The 23412-nt window shown below is 41.3% G+C and overlaps 1 protein-coding gene across 1 annotated transcript; it reads right to left on the bottom strand.

The window, feature by feature from the left end:
- Positions 1 to 250: 250 nt before the first annotated feature.
- HACD2 (3-hydroxyacyl-CoA dehydratase 2) lies at positions 251 to 21326 on the bottom strand. The gene is made up of 7 exons (XM_005485149.2): positions 21132 to 21326; positions 15139 to 15256; positions 14843 to 14861; positions 11666 to 11754; positions 5801 to 5922; positions 4955 to 5133; positions 251 to 4282 (listed from the first exon to the last, which is right to left on the bottom strand). The coding sequence occupies exons 1-7, from the start codon at positions 21260 to 21262 to the stop codon at positions 4200 to 4202; spliced, it is 741 nt and encodes a 246-aa protein (XP_005485206.1). The 5' UTR covers positions 21263 to 21326; the 3' UTR covers positions 251 to 4199.
- Between the last annotated feature and the right edge of the window lie 2086 nt (positions 21327 to 23412).

The following is a 23412-nucleotide window of genomic DNA, read 5'->3' on the forward strand; positions in this document are numbered from 1 at the left end:
CAGGGAGTTCTGAGTGTTGACACAGTCAGTTCAAGGTGTTGTTATGAGCACTTCTTTTCAATTTGGAAAGAAGAGCATTAATAACAATATGAAGTTTCTTATTTCTTTTGTCTGAGCTCCAGAGCTACCTCTGCTAAAAGAACTTGTAAATTAAAAGATACACATTGTATACAAACGAATAAAAATACAGCCCTAACTCACACTTGCAAAGTATCTGCTTTTGTTCCTTAAACAGTAACAATACAACATATTTTGTTCAGAATTATTTTATTTGGATTATAGCAATTAGTATCACTGTTCAGTAGGCCAAATCCAGGCAGAGAGCACAGAATCAACTGCACAAGGCAACAACACGGACTAGTATTTTAGCATACAAACCATTTCACTGCATTATCAAGTTGAAATATCTTTCAACCATGCATAAAAAAATCTATGCTTAAGTCTTTCAGAGCTCCAGGTAATATCAGATTCCTAAATATACAAAAAATACATTTAACTTATAATAATCTTAGTGAATCAGACTTATAAAATTACAATTTTATTCTTCACAACATAGAAAAAAATACAAAAATGACTGTATATAGTTTTCACCCAAGTTTCACTGACATATACATCAAAATATATGATTTGATGTATACTCATGAAAATTTTAAGCTGAAAGATAAGTTTTAAAATGACACTGCAGATTGGTCCACACAAATGCCAACCTTCATAATGATAAGAAAAAAACCCTCTGATAAAAACATCACATTGTGAAAAATTACAATTTACCTGCACTGTAACCTGCATTCTTACTGTAATTTACAAATATGAACATTTCTACAATTCCAGTTGTAAACTACACTCTGGTGAACACCTTGGTCTTTTGGAGGGTAGTGACTAACTCAGAGCTGGCATGGTAGAACAGAAAGTGCTGCCAACTGAACCAGTGCACACAACAGAGAGCACCAAAGCAGGGGGGCCTGCTGGTTTGGAGAGGCTGAGAGAGAACATGCAAGCCAAGTAAACAGTCTGTGGGGAAAATAAACCCCTCTGCACTTGTGACACAGTACCAATCAAAGCTTCTGTTACAGAGCTCAAGAAACCACAATTTCAGTGACAGATGAGGGGAAACTTCTTCTCTTATGAGGGGAAGAAACCCCACGTGTGTCAGCAAAATCAGTATTAGGGAACAACCCAAACAGTTTTAGGGTATCACACTACAGTTCTCTCTCAAGATCACCTTCCAGTGATTTCCATGGAAGTTTAACTTGAAAAAGCACTGCAACATAAAGCACTGAATTTTCGTACACACTAACAGCACATTCAGACTTCAGAATATAATCTATAAATCATCTTTGCCAGTAAGAATTCTGACTGATAATGCAACTACTTTTTCTTTTGAAAGGAAAAGTAACTCCATTTTCTTTTAAAAGGCCATAGTTTATTTGCATTTTTGTCATAAACTGATACTTTCAATTAAAGAAAATATTCCATATTAAAGCCTATTCAGCAAAGGTGTTGGTTGTAGAAGTTTTCTCCCTACTGGCAGCTTGCTCTGCTTTTCCATGGTGCCAGTGCTATCTGTTGTAGATCTGTACTGTATCTTTCTCATCAACAGAGCCTGAAGCTTGTTTCATGCAGGAATATTACACAGCCATTTTTTATCTCCAGATTGGACCAACAAATTTGAAACCAAATCTTTTATTTGGGCACAGAAATCAAATTAAGAAAAGTTCAGGAGCTGAACATTGACAATATCCAGTAACCTAAGTACATCAGGAAATCAGATCTTTTAGATGACATCCTTCAGAAATATTGACATTAACTTCTTTAATAGCAAGTAGAAGCAAAAGGAGATTTTTGTTCAGAGGTGGAAGTTCACACTTTCAAACAATGACTTCAGAATAATGTAACATTTCTCAGATCACTACAACAAAGCTCATAACCTAATACAGAAATTAATGGAATTGTTGCATCTTTGAATCCAAAACCATTTTGAGGTTGTATATGGCCATAGTAATACAATCACAGAATTGCTTGGGTTGGAAAAGACCTCTAAGATTGAGTCCAACCATCATCCTAACACTGCAAAATCCCAGTAAACCACATCCTTATGCACCAATCTTCAGGTATTTTAAATACCTTCAAGGATGGTGACTCTATCACTTCCCTGGGCAGCTTGTTCCAATGCTTGACATTTCTTTCCATGAAGAAATTTTCCCTAATATCCCCTCCAGACCTTCCTTGTCACAACAAGAGGCAGCATGCTCTAGTCCTATTGCTTGTACCTTGGGAGAAAAGACCAACACCCAACTTGCTACAACCTCCTGTGTTTTATAATCCAGTCAATAACTGGCTCCAAAATGTTGAAAACAGAACAAAGATTATTATTGTCTTTTGTCCTTTCTCTGCCTATAATAATCCTGTTTGTGTTGAACAGGAAAGGCTCTATATAGTCAGAGATAGGGAAATTCAGTCTTTTTGATGGAGCCAAAGAAAATCACTGAAAAATAACAAGGATTGTTTTTTAATATCGCTCTGACAAGCACAAACCTGAATAACTGTATATAATAACTGTAAATCCAGCTCTTCCCAACTGCTAGAACAGAGAGCCTGTGTCCTCAGTACCTCCCAGCTGTGTTTAGAAGAGCTGGGATGTGTCAAACACAAGCAGGCCATGTGCAGGGGAGTGCTGGCAGGCCCAGCATGAGGCAGCACTGCAGGCAGCACGGGAGGGTCACACCTCATCTGTGCACTGAATCATGGCCAGAGGGAAGCCAGAGAGGCTCACATGGACTTGTCTAGTGACTCTGACAGGATGCAGACAGGACTGGCTGGCCATCAATTCCTAACATAGCAAAGCCATAACCTACATTTCCTTTTGTCTCTGCCTGGATATCCATTCATTTACCTTCTCCTTTTGCTCCCTTCATTCCCCACCCTGTTGCTCCCAATCAGAAGTTTCTTCTAGGCTTGGGCACAGCTCTCACAGCACTAATGCCTTCTGCCTCACCACAAGCCTTTCTCAGCTCCTTCCTTTTCCTTTTACCTTCCAAGGAAAGGTAAAGCCTAAGAACTTGAGAAAGCACCTAGGAGAATGTAACTTCTTGTGGTCTCCCACTCTTTCCAAAGAGCAGACGAGGGTGGCTTGTCCTCCATGCAAAGGCAGCAAGTAACATGTGAGAATTTGCTCTGCAAGGAGTAGATTATGACTTTGCAACACTTCAGAAGCTGAGTGCCTGGAACTGCCTGCTTGGATGTGCCAGAGTGATGATCTCAGTCACTTGAGAAAAGTCAGGCTAAGGAACAAGGCCCCCAAACACAGAAGACCAAGCAGACCTCAGCACTGAAAGATGAGTATCACAGATAATGACTGGAGATGATAATTTATAGTAAAAAAGGGAGAACTGCACCTGTTTCTGGGTGAACTACCTCCTTATATTGTTTAGATTCATTACTGATACCACTAAAGTATTACAGTTAGTATTATTTATTCTTTTAATATGTAAAAAAGTATTCAGGGATGCAGTACTTGGGGTAGTTTTAATGTTTTGGGTAAGAATTACAGTCTCTGAATTAATATTAGCATTTGAGTGATCAGCTTAAACAAGATCTTCAGAGAGCACACTCTGGTCATACACTGTTTAAATTCCTAAAGAACCACATTCCCCTCATTTTCCATAATTGGTTTCTTGCTCTTGTTCCCATCACCTTTAAATACACAACCTACCTTTCTAAATTCAAATACTTTGCCCAGATTACATTCTCCACTGAAGTCTCTGACATTATCCTGAAATATTCCAGAGCATATTGTTTGCTTTCACAGCAATACATACAGTTTCTGGCATGCAGTCAAGCACTTAAAAAAGGAGGTATCAGTAATATAATCCCAATTCAGGCATTTAGTGGGTACAATTTCATCACTCATACTGCAACCTTCAGGCATTTAGTAATAAATGAAAACCATTTAGCACATCATTTAAGGAAAAGGTTAACTGCCAAGCCATATAAAGTTTAAGTTTTCCGAAGCACTGCAAGCTGAAATTATTTCAATGTTTGACATCCTGGAATTTCACTGAAATCAGATTTATTAGTTATTCTTGCTAAATTACTGGTCTTTTACCTCTGACTTATCTTGGTATACTCTTTACAAATGTGCTGGGTATTGAAAAACTGCAGCATTTTGATGTTTGAAAAGTTCTGAAAAAGAGTTGGAATTACTCCGGCTTCTTATGTTCCTCAGTGTGGGAGAGAACCTTCCGCCTCTGATGCAGCATGTGGAAATAGAGCTGAGGGAAGACTGAGGAGAAAACACACCCAAGTCAATAAAGTGCCAAGAGAGGCCTGCAAGATGCACAGTACATGGTCAAGGTCACCAATTCTCTATTACAGGATGTGCTAATCCACTTTTTGCTTAAATTATCTATTGCCTTTACACTCTAAAGAGATGAATTGATATTGTTCTTAGGCTTCAGGTACTATTAATTTTTCTGCTAGAGAAATCACATTTTTAATAAAATGCAAAATGCTTTATTTTACTCTAAATGTGGAAGCAGATGACAAAAGTTGCCATAACTGCATGCACACAATACAAAGAAAACAGACTGCAGGGCAGAAAAATTTCCAGATTTGTTTGATTTTTTGTAATTCTACTGTCACTTTTTCAGGCTCTAAGGCATTTTATACACATCAGTGCCTCTTTCATCTCTGTCTATCCAGAGCTTTTTCTCTTTTTATTTCTAAATCTACGGTAAACAGCATGTTTGCAAACCAACAAAGGAGGGGGTGGAAAACATACATACACAAACAGCAAAAGCTGAAATTTCCATGAGAAACCTTTGGGAACCATGCAAAAATTAAACAAGGTCATCAGCAGGCTAAATTGGTTACTCCTATGTGTGCTAATCCCACAATTGTTTGTTTTTCCCAGTACAGCTGTTAATTCTAAGAAACCTAACAAACTCATACTTACTTGGAATGTAAGAGATCATGACCAGGATCAGGAATGTGTAGTAGTCAAATGAAAAATTGTACTTGTTAGGTAAACTAATGGAATATAAGCCAGACTGCCTGACGAAGGGTAATGCAGCATATATTGTGAGTAATTCACCTGAGACTCCCATTGGATACAATACTATAAACAAAGTGTACCTAGAATGAAACACAGAAAGAATTAAAAGTTATGACAAACTCTGACAAAATATTTGTTATATGATATTAGAGATATTCAAATTTTGAATTCTCCACTCAGTATTTATTTTTCTTAGATCTTATTTGATTAGAGCATGGCAAGGTATGAGCACTATTGCAAGGTGAGTATTCAGATCAGCAATCATTTGGAAACACTTAAAGATTTTATATGACAATCTACAAATTATCCTTAAAGCTATTCTCCATACATACACACTTTGTTAATTTGATTTCTGAACTCTTTTGTAGAAGTAATTTTACTACTTAAAACAGGGTCAAATATAGTTGATGTTAATCAATGAGCTTAAATATTATTTCAATGACAACCACTGCATTCAAGAACTACTGCAAAATGTCAGTTTACTTACTGCCATCCCCTACTGTTACATATCAGTTTCTGACAAATAATTATTTTGAAAATGAGTTCAGACAAATGCCTCTTTCAGCTTGCAACGTAATAAATCTTTGTAACCCAAAAATCTGCTGGAAAGAAGCTAGGCAGCCACGTTCACAAACTGGGCAATTACCTGAAGGCAGAATCTAATTTTTTGCACTGCAAGTACTTTACAAGATAAATATCCCTGTCAGATCAGTGCTTTAAGGCTGTAACTTTTACCATGCCACCGACCTGGCCCATTTGATGAGATAAGGGAGATGGTTTAACAAGCTAAAGGTGTAAAAAGAGTAACGGATGATCTCGGTGATTGTCCAGGCCACTACAAACAAGAGGACACTGTCTTCACTTTGTACCTGTGAGAACAGAGAAAAGGCTTTGTATGAGCTTGACCATTCCCAGTTATTCACCAGACCCAAGGAAACCTCACAGAAATCAATTCCTGCATCATTTTAGAGAACAGACTCCAAGAATGAGCTTAAAAGCAACATTAGTAACAACAGTAAAAACCCTTCTTATCATGCTCTGTATTTTTCTAGTTGCTTAAGAATAGCTCTGCTTCATGATCAGGTAAGTTCAGCTCTCATACTCTGTGCAAGGTAAACTGGTACAAGAAAGCCCTGAAATGCTGAATATAATTCCTAACTCTCCCCATTCCTATAAAGTATCAGCTCCTATTTCAGTCCTATGCCTGTCTCCTAGTGCAGAAAGAATGGTCTAACACCTGATACTTGGTATACACTTAATATTCTGATACTAGCTCATGGTCCTTCTGAGCAGAAGCACTGTTATCCTTTTCTGGTCAGAAACTGGGTGCTACTTTTGAGCAGCAGCAGAACAGCTAACACCAGATCTCAGGCTGGCAGGAGAGAAGAACCATGCTCAGATTGTCTCACCTCAGGTAAGCTTGACAGGCACCTGATTCACTGTTCCTTGCTCCATTTTCTGCTTATTGTAACTAGCACAGTTCCTCTAATGTTACACTGAAGGCAGTATCACGTTTCACTGCTTTACACCTCTTGGAGCTTTTATGTCACTCACACATCAGTGAAGCCGCTGCAACTCCACATTTTAACCCTGAGATCAGCTCAGCTGCTCTGAGCATGGTGCTAATAATGCCAAGCTTGTGGGCTTGATCTCTGCATGGGATCATTTAGGAGCTGACTCAGTGATCCTTGCGGGTCCCTTTAAGCCCAAAACATTCTGTAATAAACTGCCTTTATCTCTGATATTTATAAGGTTAGATTATGGAGCATCATTATAAAGTTCAAGTTCCTGATGGATCTCAAGTATATGTGGGCTCACAAACCCACAGAACAAACTCTTGAGGGACCAGACATGATTTTAATTCAGCCTTCTTCCTCTACTCTTCAACAGAATTCCCAGCTGTAAAAGCACCTTGAGCCCAAATTCAGTGGACAGTGGGAATAAACAGTCCAACCACATGGGCCCATATTTTTTCTTTTCTTCCAATTCTTGAAAAAAGGGAAAGGAAGTCAGGAGATGTGGGTGGTGCACTCTATCCATCTTGGACAAAATACAAACCAACAGAAAAAAAAGGATGAAGAATATATATAGATATATACACACACACACGTATATATATTTACATATATGTGTGTGTGTATATGTAGACAATCAGAATCTTCTTAATAGGAGGGGACTGATCATACACTCTTGGGTAAAAAAAAGGGAAATTTTTTCCAAGGGAATTACCCAGAAAAAACTTTGTTACAGACTGCAAAACCCAGAAAAATTTATACAGAAATCTTGAGCTATCCTGGAATGCAGAGCTGCTGCTAATCTGTATTGTGCTGTAAATCTACGTTCTGCAGCGTGTAGTATTTCAGGTCACTTTCACTGCATTTTGCAGCAAAAGCATCTTATTCTTTTCCCACATTCTGACAATTTGTTTATATATTAATCTCCCTTACATCATAATGTAAGAGCAAAATCCAAAAACTATTTGAAGATTTGCAGAGAAGAGACCCAATCTATTTTTAGACATTGCTGCAGGATCCTAATCCTGTTTGAGGTCTGCTTTACAAGTTCTTAGTTCTCAGCAGGGAAAAGTGAGCAGATGCTGCTGCTCCTGAGGAGGAATGTGCTTGACAAGCACTCCAGAGCTGCATCTTCTGGCCAGCTCAGGAGTAGCAGCTTAGTGATGAGTTCACCTAAACCTGTGAGGTCCAGGCTTCAACCTGCTCTTTAAATCCCACTTCTTTCCCTAGCTAAGGAAATGGGAAAAGTCAAAACCCAAGAGTTTGGGGCTTGAAGTAGCACCCAAGGATATGAGCAAGGACAAGAAACTGGGGCACTACCAGTGAATCACTTCCATGGAAGTGGAAATTACAGCAGTTACAGTCCAGTTCTAGCACATGGCATCTCTAACACGCCTCCAAGGTCTGGTCTCCCCCTCTCCTTTGTATTTAAGTGATTAAAACAGTTCATCCCATTATGAAACCCTGTTAGGTCACTTATAGAATCACTGATTGTGCCTTCATAGCTTGTGTCCCTACCTAAGGAAAAACAGTTTTTCAGGAGTCTTACTCTTGTAGCCACTGCTAATGCTGCATTTGCATCATTCCTCCTCCAGGCTGAAGACAGGCCAAATACACAATAACCACTAAGGCCAATGCTCCCTGAGAATTCAATTCTTCTTCCACTACTTTCTTCATGCCAGTCTTAGACACAAGTGAAAACTTTATTTACACCTTATTTATCCAACTCTTTTAATAGGGGTCAATCAAACAACAGGCATAATTTCTGGCATGTGTTTCAAGCCAACATATCATCAAGGAGGTCCTGGATATATTTCAGCTTTTCTTAAATACTGTGAATAGCCAACAATGTTTGCTAAAATATAAAAGAAACCACTGTCTTTTAAGATGCAAAGATGAGAACTGGGAGTTGACAAAATAAAGCCTGAGAGGTTTTTAATGTTCTCCTTAAGACTGGAAAGGGAAATTTCTCTACATTAAGAGAAACAGTTTGACAAATTTGCAGAAAATTTCAGCTAAACACATAATTAAGCAATCCAATGCACAAGAGCAAAACCAGCAGCACTATGCAAGTGTAATGATGGAAAATATTGGAACAGCATGTCTCTCTCCAAAGAGCTGGTTCTCTGGTGCAGTAATTAAAAAATAAAACATAAAATTCAGGGAAAAAAAAAAGGAAACTTCACAGTAGGCACAAGGGGCCTGACAGACTATTGTGTTGTACGCTTTAATTTTACATAGATGTAAAGCAATGATGAGTCAGGTTTTTCAACTGCACTCAGCCATTCAGACTTCTGACCCTTCCATCATGGACTTTTTACAACAACTTAGTCCTAAATAGCATAAGTTAAGATGTTCTTCCCTCTTTTAAGTAAGTATGCTTTACTACTGATTGAAGATATCAATTGCCCACTGCAGGTACCAGAGTCCCAATTACCAATTCTACATGCTTTAAATGTTGTTTTCACAGCATCTCTTGCCTGTGTGTTCTACAAAAGTTCCTCTAAATATAAATTACTTATTTGCAACCCATCAGTAACTGAGCCCAATGGGATAAGCAATATATGCTTGCTGACACCATTTTTTAATTACCCATCCGAACTGGGTGCAGAATTATCAGAATGGAACTCCACGAAGGCCTGCCATGATGTCACCAGATGATCTCACTGCTCACACAAATTCCAAAAGACATCTTTTGAGCTGAAGGGCACTTTCTGTTCTCCCATGCCTACACTCTCCCTGCCCTTCACACCAGGCTGTTTGTTCTCTGCCCTGCTTTGCAGGGGAAACAGTAAAATTCACTGGACTGGTTCCTTTCTGACATAATGGCCAGCACTGATGATGTGCCAGGCCCTCCTCCACAACACCAACAACTGCTCCCACAGTGCAGGTGAGGAGAATCTCAGGGTGCAGTGCTTTAACATTGCCATGCTTTAACATTTATTGTGAAAAACTTCATATTGAGTTTAACAACACAGCAGCACTGAAGTCCACAAAAAGCACAAACATGTTAGTGGCAAGAAGCATGCTTTAAATCACAGCACATTTCCAAAAGTGTATCCTGACAGAAGGAGGGATGCAATACACATTTCTTCTTTTAGCTGTATTATATATGAAAACAGTCTGGAAAAGCAAGATACTGAACAAGTCTCATTCAAAAAGTTAAAGAGGAAAACTGCAGTTTGTTTTACAAGGACCTCATCATGCAACTGCATCGCTTACAAGTTCCACAAAGCTGTGTGAGAATTTAATCCTGGCCTTCACCATGGAGCTCACTTGTGCAGCCAGCCCTTTAGAGAAAGTAGAACACTTGTGACACTTGCAAAACATCTCCCCAGGTGAGCCTGCAGCTCCCTGGTTGGGGCAAAGGGAGGGAGCAGAACACAGCCTCTTATTTGATTTATTTGCTCTAAGTCACAGGTCAGAAATTCATCACAGGGTTCCTCATCCAAACCATTCTCATACCCATTTACTAAGACATTAAAAAAGTAACACATAATACAGTCTCTTGCAAGACTTTAACCAGAAGACCACACAAGTGTGGGGGAAAAAAATCTGCATGGAATATTGTTGAAAGAATCCTTGTTAAAAGTCAAATATTTGGTAATACTCATTGCTCCCATTTTGTCAATTTTCTCTGGTGAGAATGTGGGCATAAGCTTCAAAAAAACCTAACCCACAATTGCATTACAGGTTTTTCTTTGATGTCTAACAGACAACACATAGAATAATTCTAATCCTTCCAATGTAACCTTTAATGTTTGGGTTACTTCAAAACCAGGAGACAATTCATAAAAACACATTATCACTGTTTTTTATGAAGCATCAGATATCCCAAAATCATATAGATAACAAGCAAAACTCCAAAAGTATTTATCGTAAGCATTTTAAAAATATATATAACATCTAACATCTTGAGATTATGGATTTTTTTTTTTTTTAATCAAAACCTAGTATTTATTTCTGGTGAGTTAAACAGAGACCAGAGTACATTAATGTGCACCAATAGGGAAGTCCAAGGTTTTATGTTCATTAAGAAAAATAACATTCCTCCACTTTAAGTAGCATGAAACTAAAGCTTCACGTGAACAAGCATCACAATACCAGAAAGGACTGACAATTGCTGGGAACTACAGTGACTTATGGTACTCCACATGTGCATGGATGCTCTGAGAGCAGGTTTGGAGGAAGGAAGAGAAAGCAGCTTCTCTCAAAAGTCTGTAATAACACAAGTTCCTTATGACATTCTCCATTCAAGTCACAAATAATCTTATGCATAAAATGACTGTCACTTATTTCAGGCACCCATGCTGACACTGGTATCAAGACTAATTTCTTCCTTTAATGGGAAGAAAAGCAGTAAAATTAGTTGACTACAGCAGAGATGCAGCATATTTGGGCTGCTACAAGGATTCAGATGACATGAGTCAGTCACTATAACCTGTACCAATTAAAGCATGTCTAGATTTTCAAACAGCTGTCAGGAATAATCTTCAAAAAACAGGGCTTCCAAAAGATTCCAAAGAGATCTGCCTAAAGTACAGCACTGTTTGGTGTGGTGAGCAGTGAGAAAAAACACTCAGCCCCCAAAATTTACCTACATTTGAATGTATGAAAATTGAATGAAAGACAGAGGAAAGATTATCCTGGAGAGTGACAATGGAGAGCACGGAGCAGTGCTGTGCACAAACAACTAAGGGGGAGTTTCAGGAGTTTCACAGGAAGTGAACTGCATATGCAGGAGGGCAATGAGATTTTGCTTTTAATGGTGGTACTATTGAGATGAACACTAGAAGGCTGTACCAAATTCTGTGTTCTGTATTACACCCTGGAAGCTTTTGACTGTCAGTGAGGACTGCAGAATCTATCCAGGAGCCAGATGTCTCACAGGGACAGAATCAGACCTCGCTCTGTTTGACTGTCAACAAAAGATGACATCAGACCTATTTTTATTTCTTTTGATCCACAGAAATTCATATGAACAATTTCCCATGGTGGGATACAAACAGAAGACATTTTAAGGACAATAAGACAGCAATCAACACTTGCTTTTCAGCATGGATCAATAGCTTTTCTATCAATTTGCATCTTGACTTACCTCTTTTACACTATGTGTTACTGCCCATGTCAGGAAAACCCTTGACATCACTTGGAAAGCAGTCAGAACAACAGAAGAGGGGACAATGCCTGGAAGATATTTTGTAATTACTAAATATGCCTGATTAACAAGGCAGGGGTAGGGGTGGGGAAATAAAACACAGCTAAACCAAAGTCCAGTTATTTGAAATTTCTGGAAGGAACACATATAATTTTTTTTAATTAGAAAATCTGAAGTCAGTCCTTCAGTATGTTTATACAGTATAATGCAGTGCAATCCCCTCACAAGGCTTTCTGCATCAAAATGCAAACAAATGTAATTGATCTCATTGCAATCACAGCACATTCCTCAATACACAGAACAGCTCAATCAGATAATTCCAATCAAACAGCTTCTGGGATACAGAATTTCAAATAATCCTGTTTGATTAAAATATCCAAGATACTCTTCATTACTGTGATTTAAAAAGTAAAGACAATAAATATGCTTTGCACTGTATACTCTGTAAAAAAAAGAGCCATCAAAAATTATAAGTCTTTTTCAGAAACACTGATCTAGCCCATATTTCGATAGATGAAAAGTTTGTAGCTCCTTCCTGGAAATGTAACTCAGAAAAACCCTTAAACCAAAAAAAAAAACAACCAAAAAAGCCAACCCCACAAGAAAAACCCCAGGGAACAGCTGATGCACTGACAGGTACAGAGGTAATTTGAAGATTTTCTCAAGCAAGCAGATATCACTGGTTCTTCCAGCAAGTTCCAACTGACCTGTCAGTAAAAGGACCCTACACAGCCAGGTCTGTCAGAGCAGGAATAGTTTTAGACTGTAAGATTACACAATTTCTAAACTTTGCATCTCAAAGTTTTATTTTCTTCTAATAGTGAAATAATAAAGAGCAGGTGTAGCTCCTAAGAGACAGTAAAAAGTGCTTGTAGAGCTAATGCAAACCACAAGCAACACAAAAGCTGTCGGATCTCAGGATCTCAGTCCTGAGGTGCTGAGCCACCGAGACCACCTTGGGGGGCTCGGGAGTCCTGGAATGTTGCCAGAAGTGTCTGGTGGCTGGACTTTAACCCTACACAGGAGACGACAAGGATGAGGGCTTCACTGGGTGAATGGTGAAGGGATTAGCTAATTAGAGGGTGAGACACAGGGTTTAGGATTTAGGTACAGGGGGGTTTAGAGGAGTAAGATGGAGGAATTGGGGTGTGTCCTGTCCTCCTTCTTCTTCCTCTTCTCCTCCATCTTCTTTGGCCATGGTGGCACTTTTGGATTAGTTATTACTGAGAGTGCACCGAGTAATAAGAATAAATGGTATTGGGGAAAAATGATAAATATTGTACACGTAACCATGGGTATAAAGATAGGTGGCTGCCCCGGAGGCCAGCACAGTGTGCTCATGGCTGGCTGCTGAGCAGACCTCTGTTGGGCCGAAAGAAAATCTTTTAGATAAACAATTAATAAACATAAAAACCGAAAGAAGAACTGAAGCCTCTTCTCGTCCTTCGATACGCGGGCTGCCCCAAGGCCACCTCGGGCCTTTCCAGGCCCCTCAAACAGCTGAGATAAACCCGGCAAAAAGCCTCAGAGAGATGCAGGGACCAAAGAGAAAATGAAATAGGAAGAGAGAGTAAGAAAAGCCAAAACCAAGTTTAAGTTGAATTATTTTCATTTATATGTTTTGGCTTCTTTGAGAGGGAAAAGGAAAATCCTACAGACATAGTTCTCTTCAGTTTTATCCCACTGTCTTGGTCTCTGGGCTACATGTTACCTCCTTTCCAGCTCTGCATTTTTTAAATCTTTGCTATATGTCAAAGTCCTGCTCTCAACCATGCTTCACAGAGACACTCCCCTATCAATCCTTGTATTTTGAAGGACTTGCCTCACAGATGCTAACATTTCAGATTCTACTGAAAAGATGTGGAGAGAAAAGTTATGCTGATACACACAGCCATCTGTCACACATAAGCTTTTCTATTGACAGAGAATTACAGCTCTAGTTAGAGCAATTAGTTCAGCAGGGGCAAAGGAATCTGCAAATTTCCTGTTTCTCCTTGCATAGGAACTTGTGCTACAGTCAGTGGGACTGCAGCAGACAGCAGCAGTGCATCCAGCTGTGCAAACCCCTCTCACTTTATTTAGCTGACAAACACTTCCATTAACAGAAAAAAATATAATCCACAGCCACTTAGAAGAAAACCAGTCTTTTGCAAAAGAGTTTTGTTAGGGAAAGCAAAAAGAATAAAAACAGCAGAAAAATGTTGCCACTTTCTCCTAATGGCTCTCTCTAACATTAAATTGTGTTACTAAGGATCACATGGGCTAAATGGATCCACACTTCAAATCAACTGAGAAAACAGCAAAGCATTATGGATTTAGGATGATAAAACCAGCATTTTTTCTGCTCTAGTGTTCCCAGATTTAACTTCTGCTTCTTGCCACTTGTTAAATAAGAACTTTAAAATGGCATATTTTAATATTAATTTTTTACAAAATTTTTTTAAACGAATGGTTTATTCTGGTAAAAAACAGTAATTGAGATTTGGTGAAATTAAACAGCACTGGAAGGAGTGCCTTGGCAGCACAGGCAAATAGATGCTACACACAGTTTACTCTGAGAAGCCTTTACATTAATTTGAGGTGTACATGACCATTCCTTTCCTGGGGTGATCTGTGCACAGTTTATGAAATGCCTTCTTAAGACATTTTCAGAGCAGCTGGATGATTCAGGAGGGTCAGAACGACTTCATTAACTACAGAACCAGACTGCCCTCTGCTGACACATTCCTAGCACCAGCTCTCCCAACACCTCACTTGGTTATTGAAGCATCCCCCAGAACTCACTATGAACCTACAATCCCATAACTTCTCCATTATGTGGCTGTCTGGACAATGATGAAAACCAGCAAGTTTGTAGTTGCAGCTTCAGGAACCTCAACACCAATCTTTAAGTAGTGGCTTGTGAACATTCAAATAGGAGCTAAAGCACTGTTTAATTGTTTTGTGACTTCCCAAATTAGGGAGTTAAAAACTGGAATGTATTTGAAACAAAAATTAGTAAGTTATGCAAGAAGTAAATTCAGCAATTCACAGACTATAACATTTTTCTTGCTAATATATTGCTAAAAGTATAGTCTTCTATTAAAAAAATAGTAAACAGAAAATTTGCAAGCTTACCAAGTGCACAGTGCAGAATCTAGAACAAAAAGAAAAATTCAAATCACTAACATTTCAAATTAAGCAATTCAGACACACATTTAGTTCTGTTACAAGTGCTTAAGATTCAGTATTTGCACTTCAATGATTAATATTTAGCTCTGCTGCCCAAGCTAAATAGCAGACAGTAAAACTCCCTCTTGCTAAAAGGAAAACTCAGCTTTTGTGTGAGCTCTTCAGTAGAATTAAAGTAAATGTAAGAAATACAACACATTCATGCAAATATTAGTAAGGCCAGGGAATAGGACTACACCTACCTCAAGCAAAGCTCCAGTTTGGAAGAATTTCAGGGGCTTTTCTATTGAATAGTAAAGGCTGTGGTAGCTGCCTTTAGCCAGATATGCCCGAACTAGACCGACTGCAATAACGAGCCACCTAAAAGACAGAAAAAAGGAGACACTGAGCAAAGCATAAATAAAAATAAATCTTTAATCCCTCTTTCAATACTTGAGGAAGCAACAGGCAGAACTGTCCTGAAATACACTAACTCTGCAAAACGGGAAATGTCAAATAGTTGCATTTTCTACAAATTTACCCAAGTGAAAGATGATACATTTTAAAAGCATTTTTCAGCACCACCATGGAAGCAATTTATCTAATGTCTCAATTTAGTTTTCAGTGAACTCTGTTTAATTAGTTATGGAATGTATTCATGGCAGATTGGCATCACATTGTTTCAGTTTAGGCAGAAAACCCCTGACAGCTAGTCAGAGACCTATTACCAGCTTAGAGCAGTATGACATAAACAAGATTCAGAAGGAATGGATTTTAACAGTTCAGTTCAAAGTAAACCCCTGGACTCTATGAGAGGTGATCCAGCTTAGCTGGGAGCATATATTATATGAGAAATGGTTATAGATGAATAACTTCAAGGAAACTGAGCCTGCTAAAGGCTTGAAGACAGCATGGCCATTCCCACTGCAGTTTTCCTTTTTAACCAACAAATACATCTGAGCCTATGTAAGCCATGCCCATGTAACTGCAACTGTATGTGAACAATGTGACCTGTTAACCCTGCTCATCTTCCCTTCAGGTAACTTCAACAAACCTAAAAAATTTTCATCCTGGCTGATGAAGCTTCCACTGATTACCACAGCTGTCCAGAGCTGGTGCTTGCACCCAGCATGAGAAATTCTTCAGTCAAGTCTTTGCCAAGCCACAAACCCAAGGTGAGTGGTCAACCCCAGTCAAAGTCCAACACCTTCCATTTGAAAATAGCATCTACAGTGAGCTTTAGTTTCCAATTGCTTTTGGCTATATGGAGAGAAGGGGCTGCTTGGTCAAGAACAATCCTTAACAGGGGCCCCCAAACCTTTCACTGACAGGCTCATCCTGGCTGTCTAACACTCAATTACTCTGAGTGCCACCCAGTTTTACCTCCATCTCCCTCCAAACTCCTTGTGTAAATAACCAAGTGTCATTGCTAACAGCTCACCTCAATGTGTAGACATGGAGCAAGCCCACTGACTACACAATGGTTTTCACCCTCTGGAAAAATGTGTAGCTGTGGTTTTGTAACAGGGATGATGAAGAAATTCCCTTTATTTGCAGCAGATTAGAATCTTACAAGTACCACATTAGCTTGGATATTGCAGAGTATGTGCACATATTATCCCAAATGTAACAATTGTTTGAAACACGTAGTGAAGTTCAGATTTTTCAACAATAAGTAACTCTGGCATCCAAGTTTGTGTTTGTAACAAAAGCTGTTAGCAGAATTGGAAGAAAGCTAATTACTTTCTACCTTAACTTCTGGAAGACAAGCACCAAAGAAAAGCACGGGGAGTGGGGAAGATAAATGGGAAAGAGAAACAAGCCCTCCCTTTCTACAGAGTGACAAGTTATTTCAGTTAAAGCCATCTTGTGAAACCAAAAGACAAACATGTGCCAAGTGATTGCTGTTTACAAGGAATAAATCAGGTTCATTTTGCATTTGGACATCAGTGCAGAATAAACCAGTAAGCACCACAGTATTAGTGACTGTCCCCTGTAACACCAACTGCTGCTTCTTTAGGACAGCAATCAGAGCAGGCTGACACTGTGCTCTTCTCATCCGTCAGGTTTCTCTGTTTTTCCTGATCTTCCACGTTTGTTGAGAAACTGCTGAATTGAGCAATTTCTGCAGTTGCACAAGATGCCAGCTCTTGGCTGTGCCTGCCAACCATTCTCACCTGAGCAGGCACAGGTGAATCCCACAGCTCCCAGAGGAGCTCCAGCCTTTTGCTCTGCCCCACCCTCGTGCCAGATCACTGACTCCAGCAGGACTGTGCTTTCCATTCCATTTCCCATCCTTCAAAAAGCATTTGATACAGATCACAGCATGAATCCATACGAAATTGAAAGCTGAGCCTGGTTTGTGCTGAAGCTTTCAGTATCCCTGTCCTGCTTCTGTGATTCTTAAATAGTTCTTCACCCTCTAGGACTAGACAAAATGGAACAGGAGAAGGTGAAACCAAGGAAAATCAGCTGAAAACGGAACTTGGCAAGAAGATTAGAAGGGCAGCAAAAGGCACCACTGTCTCATGAAAGCTCATTTCTTTGACCTACACACTGAACTGCACCTGGAGTTACACTTCATTAAATTACTGCTACCCTGTCTGTAAACTCCAAACTGGACAATTACCATTCTTTGATTAATCCAGAATAAGAAAAATGGATACTGAACACACAGAGTTTTTCTACTTTAATTTGGTCAGACTTGATAGACAAGCTTTGTGCTCAGGTCCTTAGGTGAACTCCCTTGTCTCTCTCACAGGTCATAAAAAGGCATTTTCTTATGCAAAGTTTACTGAGGTTCTGTAACGTTTATGCAAGAGAATACAGCAGAGCTATGCAGTGAGTGCACCTGAAAGGGAGAAGTGTACTTTGACTCTCAACAAGCACTCAGGGAAGACATGGACAATGAAACTCATAACCCAGAACACTCTTTGAGCAACACTGATTAATACAAACCCTTGCACATTCAAAAGCTATTACATTACCATCGACCTGGTTGAGTGAAATCCTTTTTAAATTCATTGTTTATACCACCACCAGCTACTTATACCCAGAAGTACTGGTCAGTTACAGCACTTGACTAAAAATAAGAAACATAATCACCTTTCAAAGCAGCTTACCTAACATTTACACTCAGCTCTAACAGCATGCCCCATCTCCCCACCCAGCACTATCCAGTGATTTTGGTCAAGCACAGTTTTTAGGAAAAAATCATTTCCATGCTGCATCTCTGCCTCCAGAAATGAGCTCCCCATGCCAGGCCAGGCATGACTACACAGCTTCAGTCTGTGATGGGGAAAGTCTGCCTGAACACAAGAGGAGCAAGATGCAGAGCTTTCTGCAGCTTCAGGCTGTGAACCATGGGCAATAAAGCCTGAGCAATACAGCTGAGAATCAACTGCAGTCCTGGTTATCCCCTGCTGGACCATGATTGTCCCATTTCTAAAAAAAAACAAAAACCCCACCCAAAACATGAACCAGATAGGAAGTGCATGCAGCTCCAGTCAGAGATCCACAGGTACCCATGCTTTTTGTACTGTTTTTGCTCTTGTAAAAACCACTGTATGTTTTTTATGTAGGAATCCATACACTACGTGCACTACAGCATGAAACTAGAAATAAGATCTATTATTTTTGGAGTAAGTTGTGTTTTCTTTAGCTAAGCCAAGATAAATGCAAAGTAAATGCAGTAGCTATGCTGACATTTTTCAACTGTCACTTGATCTATTTTAAACAGTTAATACTTAAGGCAACTATGCTTTTAAAACATTTACTTTAGTTCCTATTTACTGCACAACAATGTTGTTGTGTGCTTTAGTTTATAAGCCTTTTGTAAATCAAACCAAACAAACCACTTCCAAAAAATCGCATGTGCTGTAAGAGTATCAGTTCAACACCTGGGTACCTTGAATGTTTTGGTTTTTTCTTTTCACAATTCTCTTTCCAAGGCAGTGCAGTTGGAGAAACTAAGTCTGAGCACTCTGACTGACAGGGGGTCAGTAAATAATCAGTGCCACCAGTTGTGTATCAATCTTTCCATCTTTTCATCTGAACAACTGAGCTTTTGTCAACCAACTCCAGAAAAACTACCTTTCTAAAAGGCTTCACAATAATAAGAAACAAACTGAGCTTTTTTTCCTAAACTCAATCCTGTATATTGTGGAAGTTCAGCAGTGTCCAGGGGAAGTGCAGCCTCCTCATCCATTTGAAGAGGAATTATCAATGAGAGCCCTCGGTGACCTACCACGAAATAAAAGTGAGAGACAACACAGAGATATGACCATGATCACAGAACTCATATGGTAACTCCCCAAATTGCAGAAATCATTTAATCACAGGCCTCTCCAGAAAAAAGCAGCTCATGTTAAAGCACTATAAATCACATCCCACCCAAGAGTGGAACTTTCTAAGAGATTTGATGTAAATCAAGAAAATGGGAAACACTGTGATCAAGATTTATATGCCAACAGAAAGCTAAATAGAGGTTTATGCTATTTATTTCTGAGCTTCCAGCACTCAATTTTTTTTATTTGTTCTTCTTTCTTGAAGAAATAGAAATTTCCCATGCTCAGGAGCTCACATGCCATGACAGAAAGTTCATGACCACAAAGAAAACTTTCCGCTTATACAACAGCTTCTCTCTCAGGTTTTTTATATCTTTTATAAACACAAGTGAATTGCATATGAGCAGCAAAATAAGCAAGGAAATGCTTTTATTTCTTAGAGGAGTTCAGAGGTGAACTTCTTAACATTGTGCAGGGACACCACAACAAAACTAAAAAGCTCTCCTGACTGCCTGCAACGTGTTGTATTACTCATGCAATTATTTCTGAAACAACAGATTACTTAAAGCAAACTGGTGGGTAATTATCCTTGCCCTCTGAGTGAAATACCCTGCAAATATTCTATGGAGCCATCAACCAGCTGAGTAACACCTCACAGTAACACAGCTGTTGGGTAACGGGTGTACCAAGCACCTCACAAAACCGAGCTCTGCCAGCTCCCCTACCTCTGACCCACACAAGTGGAAATATCTTGTAAGCTGAAATAGGATCAGCTGCCACCAGCAAAGCCTAGAATCTTCATGTCCAACTGCCTGATTGAAGTGAATTGTATCTATATTAATTCTACACTAACCTTCCCCCCAAACATGACACTACTCTTTCTGCTCAACTCCTCACCCGCCAGGGTTTATTCCACTATGGAAAACACCACTATTTGGGATCCATTTTAAAGGCTCTTTTCTTCTCCCACCCAAATATCCTCAATCTTTCAAAAGATGGTTTTATTTTTATCTGGATTCTAATGAGATGCGACAGCCACAAATTAATTAAAAAAAAAAAGAAAAAAAAAGTCTCCTTTCTCTTGAGAGTCCCCAGTTGTCACTATTTTTAGTTTTGTATCTAAGAACACCTGAACAAGCACCAACTTGCTCCAGTCTGCAGTACACCATGCAGGGCAAGGGCAGAGCACCAAGCTGGTCCAGGAGCTCACACATCCCAAAAGCAACTTCCAACCTCAAATTACAGAGCAGCTGAAGGGTCTATGCAGAAATCCTGCAGGGCTCAAGATCTTTGCCTTTAACTACTGCTGTGGACTCATTCCCTGTATTTAGGGTCACCTCTAGTGAACCCTGCTGGACTCTACACCACAGACATGGTGATGTGAGGAACCTACGGCCAGCTGGATGTGAGAGCTGCTGCAGAGCAATGAACGTGTCAATGCTAGAGCCGGGCAGCTCTCAGGGAACCCACACCGTGCTGTGCACAGCCCGCTCCGACGGGCAGCCGGACAGGCGGGGCGGGGCGGGCAGCGCTGAGGGCTCACCTGGGCCGGGACAGGCTGAGGGACCCCGGGCACCCAGCCGGGGTTACGGTCACAGAGCACGGCGAGAGCCGGGAGGCGCAGGAGCCGCTCTCCAGCACGAGGAGCGGCGAGCGAGGGCTCGGCCGTGCGCCTGAGCCTGACCCGAAGTGCGAGGCAGGGCCGCTGACAGCGCGGGGGGCACAGACCCGGCCCCGTGCGGTGCAGCGCATGGGCTCGGGACCGACGGGAGCGCGGCCACGGCGGCGGCGGGAGAGGCCGCTGCTCTCGGCCCGGCCCCGCTCCCTGCCCTGCCCTCGCTACCCAGCCCTGCCCTGCCCTCGCTGCCCCGCCGGACCCACCCGCGGCCGCAGCCCGGCCGAGCGCAGCCCCGCGCCCCGGCGGCGGCCCCGGCCGGGGAGCCCCGCGACCGGCCCCGGCCGGTCCTTACCCCGCCGTCATCACCACGTTGTAGATAACGAGGTAGCCCGTGGCCAGCGCGCCCGGGCCCTTCCTGCGCCGCGCCTGCTGCCCGCCATAGCCGTTGTCCGCCCGGCTCCCGCCGCTCCCGGCCGCCGCCATCTCGCGGCTCCCGCGCCCCGCCCGCTGCCGGCGCTCGGCGGGCGCGGGGCGGGACTTCCCTCGCGCCGGGCGGGGACGGCTCCGCGCAGCCGCGGCAGCGCCCGCGCCCCTCACACCGCGGGGCCGGCCCGGCCCGGGAGCGGCCGCGGTACCGCGGTGCAGGCAGCGGGGCCCGGCCGGGGATCAGCGCCCTGAGCGCTCGGTTTTCAGGGCTGGTTCTAAACGCCCCTCTGCTGGCAGAAATAGGTGTGCCGTGTCCCTAGAGACGTTAACGGCCTTATTTCTGGAATATATCGTAGGTTTTCATCGGTTTTATAATGTAATTCAGAGGAGAGGCGATCTCCATTAATACATACAAACATCTCAAAGGCAGGTGCCAAGAGGATGCTGCCAAGCTTTTCAGTGTGCCCAGCCACAGAACAGGGACCAATGGCCATAAACTCACACAAGAGGTTTCGCCTCAACTTGAGGAAAAGCTGCTTTACAGTGAGGGTGGCAGAGCACTGGAACAGGCTGCCCAGCGCAGTCCTGGAGTTTCCCTCTCTGGAGACATTCCAAACCCAGCCAGACACGTCCCTGTGTCGCCTGCTCTGGTGACCCTGCCTGGGCAGGGGATTGGACTGGATAATCTCCAGAGCCTCTTCCCACCCTACAATGCTGTGATGCTGTGTGAATGAGAAGTTGTAACTCATTTCCTGCTAAAGCTCCCTACAAGAGCAAAAGCATGGAAAGCATTACTTTCCCAGCAACAAACAGATCTGCCTTTCTGAACAGCCACAACAGAAGAATTTTTATTTTTTTCTCCCCTACAGAAATTGTAAGCACGTTATGGAGTTACTTCCCCATTCCCATAAACATTTCTCAGTTTATTTCCCATGCATGTCGTGGTACAGTCCCTTTATGAGCAGTGCAGAATAACAGCATAAGCCTCACTCCCCATCTCAGAAAATTCTGCTTCCATCTGAGTATTTTTGTGGCTTATAAATTCATGTGCATATCTCTTGCAGACAATAGGGCTCAAAAGGCAAGATGATTTATGAGAACTCAATTTTCAAACAGCTATGCTTTGGTGCAATATTTCAATAAATGTAACAAATTTTAGAAAAACAAATCATTCATTATTCATGTATGCAAGTAAAGAAAAAAAAGGCCTCTGTTTGCTAAGTCTGACAGTCACTGCAGAGGAGAGGGCTTTGCAGTCCAGTGCTGCTTTCCTTGTCAGCACAGGGAAATGGGGACCCAGTGACTGCATGCCACGCATGCAATTAGCAAAGGTCTCCTCATCAAGCAGAAATGTGCACAGGATGCTTGGGAGGTTGGACAGTTTGGTCTTTAAGTAAATAAAGTTTCTGCAAATCCAGAAACACAAGTAGTGAAAAACAGCAGCCAGCCCCAAATTCTCCATTGTCTCCTGAGAGTACTGAATGTTATACAAAAGAAATACAAGGAGAATTAAGTGGCCCATCTCTGGCAGTTCCTGTGTCTTGCATAACCTCTGCTATTGGGGTTTCAGCCCTATGACACCCCAAGACTCTACTTCTGCAAACATTATACAAGTAAGGGAAAGTTTATAGAAAGAGGTAATGCCTTTTATTAAACATGGCTGGCAAAATGAGACAAGGTTTCAAGTACATAAAATATCTTTCTTCAGTGGAAATAGAATTCTATTCATCAAACAAAGCAAAAAATTCAAGGTCAAATACAGCTTGCAGTCAATTGCTCAGAGCTGAATCAGATGCACATCACATAATTTTGGAAGTGGAGGTCATTGTTTCCTGCAGAATAGAATGGATGTTAATAGGAAGCTAGAGGGAGATGGTAAACCCCTCGGAATATCCTTGGGGCAAAAGAAAAATAGGCAGGTTATAGCCTGTGGAACACAAAAGGAGTAGTGGAGGAGGAGAGGGAAGGGAAGATCTGTGCAGGAACAGCAATTCTGGGTCTGTGGGCTTTGGTACACAGTGCACCCACAGACCTTGCTGTGCCCACAGGGCAGCCCAGCAGAGCCAGAGCTTTTCCTGCTTCAGGCAGGTGCCTCCCTGCAGTAGGACACCAGCAGTCACTGAACAGAGCCGGGTACAGTCACTGAACAAAGCCAGAACAGTCATGAGACAGTGGGGCACACCTGCTAAGATGGCTCTTGGAAGGGC

The sequence above is a fragment of the Zonotrichia albicollis genome, chromosome 10, assembly GCF_047830755.1.
Source record: "Zonotrichia albicollis isolate bZonAlb1 chromosome 10, bZonAlb1.hap1, whole genome shotgun sequence".
Taxonomy (NCBI): Eukaryota; Metazoa; Chordata; class Aves; order Passeriformes; family Passerellidae; genus Zonotrichia; species Zonotrichia albicollis.

Excerpts from the sequence above, each read along its gene's own strand:
- HACD2 (XM_005485149.2), bottom strand. The coding sequence starts at position 21,262 with ATGGCGGCGGCCGGGAGCGGCGGGAGCCGGGCGGACAACGGCTATGGC. Across the intron at positions 15,257-21,131 it reads AACGTGGTGATGACGGCGGG|GTGGCTCGTTATTGCAGTCG; the intron begins GTAAGGACCGGC and ends TCTGTCTTTTAG. Across the intron at positions 4,283-4,954 it reads CATGATCTCTTACATTCCAA|TCTTCCCTCAGCTCTATTTC; the intron begins GTAAGTATGAGT and ends TTTTCTCCTCAG.